This window comes from Melanotaenia boesemani, chromosome 19, assembly GCF_017639745.1.
Source record: "Melanotaenia boesemani isolate fMelBoe1 chromosome 19, fMelBoe1.pri, whole genome shotgun sequence".
In the NCBI taxonomy this organism is placed as follows: Eukaryota; Metazoa; Chordata; class Actinopteri; order Atheriniformes; family Melanotaeniidae; genus Melanotaenia; species Melanotaenia boesemani.
In genome coordinates this window covers 26,272,677-26,280,335 of record NC_055700.1, presented here as the reverse complement: position 1 = coordinate 26,280,335, position 7,659 = coordinate 26,272,677, and the positions used below count along the sequence as shown (strand labels likewise).

Genomic DNA, 7,659 nt, shown 5'->3' with positions numbered 1-7,659 from the left:
AATTACCTCTGTCTAAGCAGGAAATTTTTATTTTACCAAATCTTTGAAGACTGAGTAAAAACATGCAGTGAGTTTTAATTAGACACATTGAACCTGTAGAAAAAAAAAGAAAAAAAAAGAAAATTTTCATCTGTGAAAAATGACCACAGTGATGTTTTAGCATCAATTAACCACATGTTAAATTATTACTGTTTAAAGAGCACTGCTCACAGACCAGCTCGCAGCGATATTGTTATTCAAGCAGCAAACAACAATGTTGATGCAGTGAAAATCCTCTTGAGCTGATTCAGAGAGGAGTAGAATAAAGATTTATTTGCTGCCAAAATCCAGGCGAGGAACAATTTCCTTTGTTTCTGGAGGTCTGACCTTAGCTGACACATTTTTCATGAAACAAAGCAGATCCAGACATTTCTTGATTTACAAAAAAAAAAAAAGAAAAAGGAATAAACCTTGGGCTGATGCTGATAAAGCTATACACTGCTTAGTTTTATAAGTTTTTTCTTTTCAGAAAGTGTTGATCAACTTAAACTTAATCATCCAATTTACACTCACAATGTAATAACGAGGCTTCAGACCATTTTTTACACTTAAAAATTATATCTCTTATTCACAGAACTCTCCATTAAATATATTGTTGTGTTTCAAAACTAGGGTAAAGTGTATCCTGTTGGATTTCAGCTCTCCTACAACAGTATCTGAGGCTCAGATATAAAATTTTACTGATGTACGCATTTTAGCTTTGAGTGTTTTCAGGACAACTATTTTGAGTTTAACTGGGAAAGAGAAACAAAAAACACTGAGGTTTGTCTTTTGATTAGTGATATTACCTACAGTAAAGCACGGTGGTGGTTGGATCATGGTAGAGTTGAGCTACAACAATCAGTGGGACAAAATGGGACACATTCATCAAATCAATGTTTGCAAAGTTTAAAGACATGCTCAAGTCTGGTTTGTCATTGTAACTTAAACAAAGACCTATATTATTTCACTTTTGATCAAATACATTTAAACCAGATATTTCACTCTGACAATACTAGCGATGAAGTGGTGACTGAAGGAAAGTGATGTCAAATTGATCTGTTTAATATTTAATTTATAATAAACTGGGGAAAAACATGAAGGATTGCAGCGGCTGTATATAGGTTTGTAATAACAAATAAATACAACAAAAAGTTCATATGCGCTAGCAGTTCGGCTCAAAGCTAAAACAATGCTTTAAAAATTCGTAGTAATGTATTTTCTTTGTGTTAGAAGTGTATATCACACATAAAAAAGCTGTTTCTGAATAAACATTAAAAATCAAAGTACAGAAAATTAAATGGGAGAGTAAGATTTCAAGAAGAACATGACAACAGAAGTAAAAATAGACATTTTTTGTATAAATAACTGCTCAACGAATATCTCACATCAGTCATCTAAAGTATAGGGCCTTTTTTATTACATTAAAAGATGAGAAGTAAAAATCTAAAGTAAGCTGCACTCAAAAAAAAGATGTCCCCGACTTACCCCTCCCCCCTTTAACATTTTGGACAATACAGAGTTTTGAAATTGTCATTTATAACCAAACATCACAGGACTTTTCCAAAGGCATTCAAACCAAATTAATTTGTAATCCGTTTTAGTTTTATTTGTCTTTAAAAATGTAGACTGTTACAAAACAATCTGCAAATAGCATAATATTACAGCCAATTTGTCTCAAACTTCCTAAATTTGTTGAACCACAGTGGAATTTTTTTTCTTTCCTTCATTCATTTCACTTATGTCATGCTGGACCCATTTAGGTCCTAGAATATGATTACAATCTGCAAGTGAAATCATGTATAATGATCATCAAACTCTAACATGATGGCTAACTTAGAGTTAACTGGTCCTGTTTCAAGCACAGTACGGTTAACATAATACCTATAAAATGCAGTTATACTGTGTGTAATATTAAATACAATTTCTTATCAATTATATGACGGTTCTTTACAAATAAACTTAAGAAAACTTAGCAGACAAGATTATGTTAGCTTGACTTGTAGCATGTGACTGCTAATAAATAAAAGCTAGACAAACAAGGTTATGCACACTGGTGAAAACATCTGCTTTCACCTAGAAAGTTATGGCTGAACTGTAACTGTCTTTACTTAAAAGTCGTGTGTCTTTTGTTAAATTAGCCTCTTGATAGCCATCACAAAAGATAGCTGCTAAGTACTGATGCTACATTAGCTAATCAGTGCTTAGAGGCTAATCAGTTAAAGTCATTATTTGCTCAATCCTGACCTTGTCTTGAGCATGGTAGGACTGATGAATATATTTGGTGTAATAAAATGCACAGTAATGCTATTGTGTGTAATATTAAATGCCATTTCTGAACAATTACATGGCAGTTCTTTACAAATTAACAAAACAAAATGTCCAGAATTCAAAAATCTAGACAGAAAGATGGTCAAGCACAAGAGGGAACTTCTGCTTTTAGTTAGAAAGTTATGGGTAATCTGTAAACCATCTTTAGATAAAATCAAGTCTTTTATTAAATTTGTGTCCTGCTAGAAGTTACGAAAGATAGCTGCTAAGTAAAATGGCTATCTGCTACAACACTGACTAGCTAATTATGCTAAATTTGCTGGCCAGTATTTAGAGATATATTCTATCAATTCAAGTTAATGTTAACTGAGTCTTTTTAAATATTTTTTTATATATTTTGTGTGTGTGTTATCTTATAATAACTGCACAATTTGACAGTAGTGTCAGATATTGTGTTCTTGATCATTAGCTAGTGAGCAGTGGTAAATGGCATACATTGTGAATTTCATCCCACTTTTTCATCCAAAATAACCAAAATTTGAATGTTGGCCTTGCATTTTCAATGCAGTGCTGGCTCATGCTGCCATAAAAAAATCCTTCAGTTCTTTAAAGAAGTTAACAAGCAAACATGGGCAGGAAAAGTCACTCATTAATCAATCTGACTCAGAATCAGACGTCACAGACAAGTTTTATGATTAGAAACACTGCTGCAGCTACTCGATGAGGTGTCAGAGACCTCCATGACACAAAAGCTGATTATACAAAACACATATTGGCACATGTTCAACAAACTTCTAGACAACAAAATTTCTCTGAGCATTGAAAAGTTTCCACATGTGGCTAAGATTGGCCCAGCTTAAAACACAGGGTAAACCGTGAAAGAAATCATAAGAAAAACATATCGGTCGCACAATTTCTCACTGTGGTCCAAGAGGAAAAGCTTAAGGAGAATAGGACCTAATGCACACAAACATACAGCCTGATATTAAACTCTTCAGGGCTCAGATTTAAAGTTGAACCTTTTCCCTGTTGCGATTACCAGATGAACAACTAAAGATCTCAAAGTGAAGTTTTAAACATCTGATTTTGAATGTTTAGGTCCATTTAACTCATTCAAAGTGCCTGCCAAGAGGAAAATAGCAAGCGTGCAGAGCTTAATTCCCAGGCTGCATGTTTTCAATGAGGCACATTATGTGTCTGACAGTGATGAAACTGTCCCCTCCTGTTTTAGTTTTCTTCTCAAGGCCAACAGGCTGGGACTGCATTACCTTGAATGTCCATTAGAGGGAGTGAGAGTTGTTTCATTGTCAGAGTGGCAGTCGGGGAGGTTAAGGAGAAAAGAGCCAAAAGAGAAAAATGGCTCATGTTTATTTTAATAGAAAGGAGAATGAGAAAGAGATAAAGAAACATGCTGTTAAAACGGACATTAAGAAAAGTAAAAGAAGGAAGGAATGTGACTAGAAGAAAGATGAACAACAGACGAGTGTTGAGTGGTTGTTGTCTTGAATCCCCTCCTGATTTAACATGCACATTTCTTCTCATTGGGCTGTGCTTCACCGAGCTTTGTAGCCCCGTTCCCATTGGCTGGATCTGCAGGTGGTTTGTCCACACACTGCTCCATCCTCTTCATGACCAGGTCCAACAGCGTTATCACAGCCTTGTCCACTTCTACTCCTGTTGCTGCACTGGTCTCAAAGTACGGGATCCTGTATGAAAGATATCAGTCAAAAAAAGGTTATTTACAGACATGGCTAGGTGGCCAAACCCTCCATGACATCACCAACGGTTTATGATTAATTTTTATTTGATTGTACTCTGTTTGTACGGTTTCTAAAACCCCACCTAAATGCAAAAAAACTCTGAGTATTAAATTATTCCTTGAGTAAAAGACTTATGGGGAATTTAGCTAAACTAATGAACTACATACTTTAATGGCCTCACACTATCAGTGATTCAAAACATTGTGACGTTCAAGAAAAAGATCATAGCACCTGTTTAATTGCTTGTTAACACAGACAGATAATCAACCAATCACAGGCACACAACTCAGTTTTTTCACATTTTACATTGAGCATCAGAATGGGCAAGAAAAAGGATTTAATGGACTTTGAGCATGGTTTAAAACAACACAGCCTATCTGAGAATTGTTGCTGACCATGTCTATCCCTTTATGATCATAGTATACCTGGTGAGTGTATTTATTAATTTATTTATTTTAAATAAAATGTGGGTTCAGCTCTTATGGTCACTTTAGTTTACCCTTTGGTGAATGTTAGGACTTGACCCACAAGAACTAAGTTGTAGCACCAGAACTGGGCCAGTAATATTCTCTTCTTACTCATGCCAGAAATCCAATTATCTAAACCAGAAAAAAACAGTGTGATCAAAGAAACATTAAACTTGTTAGTCGGACAAAAATGAGCGACAAACCCTTTGATGTCTGTTGTCACAAATATCTGAAAAACCACTTCAAGTATTTTTTTTTTGTTTTACTTCTTTCAATTGATTTAATTAATACAATTTTATTTATTTAATATTATGTATTTATTTCTGTATAATTTATTTAATATTTATTTAAATGTATTTATTATTATCAGTTTATTCAGTATTTAATTGCAGCTTATTTTATTCTGCTGTTTTACATGATTTATTTTGTTTTATATTATTAGAAATAACTGGTGTCTGTAAACTCTCTGCAACACCCGCCAACAGTTTCCAAATACCAGTATTTGTGAATGGTGATACTTAAAACCATTCAAGTTAACTTATTCCTTTTTAACCTTTCCAGGCATGAATTTATATATATATAAATTATATAATAATAAAAAATAAAAAAACAGTCTCTTTTGGTTTTCACATAAAACCTGTCTTCTATGGACATTTATAGTGATGATTTGTTATTTCTTAATCACATTTTGCTGTTTAAATTAATTTATTTTCATCTATTTTCCAAAATGTTTATAAGTCAATACATTATAATTTCCCATTAGATTTAATAAAGAAGTGTGTCCAAACTTTTGACTGGTAGTGTAGCTGTAGAGAGCAGCTTTTAAACGCTATGCCTTAAAAGGGTTAAAATGCTCAATGAATAAAAAAAATGTAGCAAGAAATACTTGATGTATTCAGATGGAAACAATGTTTTGTCCTGGATCGGATTTTTTAAACATTTCAGCCGTCTGGTTGTGTCTGGAGGATAATAATTCCTTCATTTAAATAGATATAAGTCCTTAAAGATGTGTATTTCTGTCCAAGTATTTAGCTTCACATTCACTTCCAGCTCTGCAAAAGATCAGAATCTTAAAGGCCAAACTATCAACTGAAGCCTATCCCCCCACCATTACACCAGCAGCCTCCTGAAGCGTTGATCCAATGCAGGATGGATCCATGTTTTCATGACGTTTCCACCAAATTCTGAGCCTAGCATCTAAATGTGGAGCTGAAATGGAGACTCATCAGACCAGCAACGTTTCTCCATCTTCTATTGTCCAGTGTTGGTGAGTCTGTGTGAATTGTAGCCTCAGTTTCCTGTTCTTAGCTGACAGGAGGCACCAGGTGTGTCTTCTGCTGCTGTAGTCCAACTGCTTCAAGGCTGGACGTGTTGTGTGTTCAGAGATGCTGTTCTACAGACCCTGGTTGGAACCAGTGCTGATTTTACTTCCTGTTGTCTTTCTATCATCTCCAACCAGTCTGCCCATTCTCCTCAGACCAACAACCAGGTCTACATGCCTAACTGTACTGAGCTGCTGTCATGTGATTGGCTGATTAGATATGTGTGTTAACAAGCAGTTAAAGATGTGGACCTAACAAAGTGACCAGAGAAATGACTATCTTCAGTTAAAAAAAAATTTTAAAATAAAAAAGACTGCACAGCTCTATCTATCGTCTACCTCTATCAAAGGTCATGAAGATGAAATCAGGTGAAATGTAAACACTTATTAGATTGAGTTTTTTCTAGTTTTTCAGCTGTCTAATTGTTAGATTTTATGTTAAACTCTAAACAACAAGCAGGTAGATGATTCTGTGAATGAAAAAGCGAATCTACCCATATTTATCAGCCAGCTCCTTGGCCTGCTTCTCCTGAACCTCCCGCTGGTCGGCCAGGTCGGCCTTGTTTCCTACTAAGACAATATCAGGGTTCTCACAGTAGGCGTTGGCCTGTAGTTGGCCTGTAAGAGTGAACAACAACAAACCAACCTTATGTTAATTTAATACTATGAGTATGCAGATTTATACCTCTCAGATTAAAAGACAACTTTTGAAGAATGTTCAAATGGATTTAACTATTTTTATCATCTCATTTATGAGCAGAAATATTCAACCTGCAGAGGAAACAGATACAAGCAGCAATCATACTCATCCAGTTTCTGACGTTGAGGAAGCTCTGCTGGCTGGTGAGATCAAACATCAGCAGGAACCCCATGGCATCCCTGAAGAACGCTGTCGTCAGGCTGCGAAACCTGCAGCGTTAAAAAGTTAGGGGACAAAAAAATGCAATTATTACTCTGCATGTTTAAATATTGTTTTTATACTATTTATTAAATAGTTACACATTAAACCAGATGAGTGGCTCATTAAACAGAAGATAAATACAACACTGACATTTTGATCTGGGCCTCATGAAAAAGTGTCATTCAGTGAACCGTTTAAACCCTCTGGGCGAAGTTAACGTCATCTTAGAGTTACCTCCGTCTAACTTCAACTTCAGATAATGCTGCATTCACAGTATCTTAGAAGAGGGAAATTACACTATTCTCTTCTCTTCTTTTTTCTTTTTTTTTTTTTTTTTGCTTTAAAAAAATCTAAATCTCATCCGAGGTTAAAGGTGCATTACGTAACTTTCCAACTTTAAATTTCTGCGTTCTAGACTCGTTTGAAGGTACGGTGATATCCGTTATGTGCGTTTCTGGAGCCATCGCCGTCCATCAGCGTCCCAAAGCTAAAAAAATCCACGATATACAACTTTTCTCCAGGGCATGACGTTGCAGCTGAGTTTTGCTTTATGCACCAGGTCGCGTGCTAGCAATGAAATATTGATGATATTTGAACAGTTCTCAACCCTTTAATGCTGTATGCATAATTTTTGTTATATATATATTATTTTTTATTATATACACACACATTATTTTTTTTTTTTTACATTTTGTTAAAGGGCCGAATAAAGACTTCAAAGAATCCCTTTTTTCTTCATGGGTCAGGCTTTAAAGGATTAATGTTAGTTGGTTAAAACTGAGACAAAAAAACAGCGGAATAGACCCACAAAGAAGTCGATGAGTAACAGAGGAATTATGCTGTGAGCCATCATTAATGTTCATATGTTCATGTTCATATTTTGTTTATTCCAAATATGCAGATAGTACTAAGTATCCCAAT

The 7,659-nt window shown here is 35.0% G+C and overlaps 1 protein-coding gene across 4 annotated transcripts in view; it reads right to left on the bottom strand.

Annotated features, from left to right (window-relative positions):
* Positions 1-1,633: 1,633 nt before the first annotated feature.
* The window catches only part of rab27b (RAB27B, member RAS oncogene family), a 79,176-nt gene continuing 73,150 nt past the window's right edge, over positions 1,634-7,659 (bottom strand). For all 4 annotated transcript variants that reach the window (XM_041970566.1, XM_041970567.1, XM_041970568.1 and 1 more), the window contains 3 exons: positions 6,643-6,746; positions 6,332-6,455; positions 1,634-3,995 (listed from right to left, as the gene is read on the bottom strand). In XM_041970566.1, the coding sequence (XP_041826500.1) occupies positions 3,809-3,995; positions 6,332-6,455; positions 6,643-6,746 (415 nt within the window). In that variant the 3' untranslated portion in view covers positions 1,634-3,808. The remainder of the gene's footprint in view (positions 3,996-6,331; positions 6,456-6,642; positions 6,747-7,659) is intronic.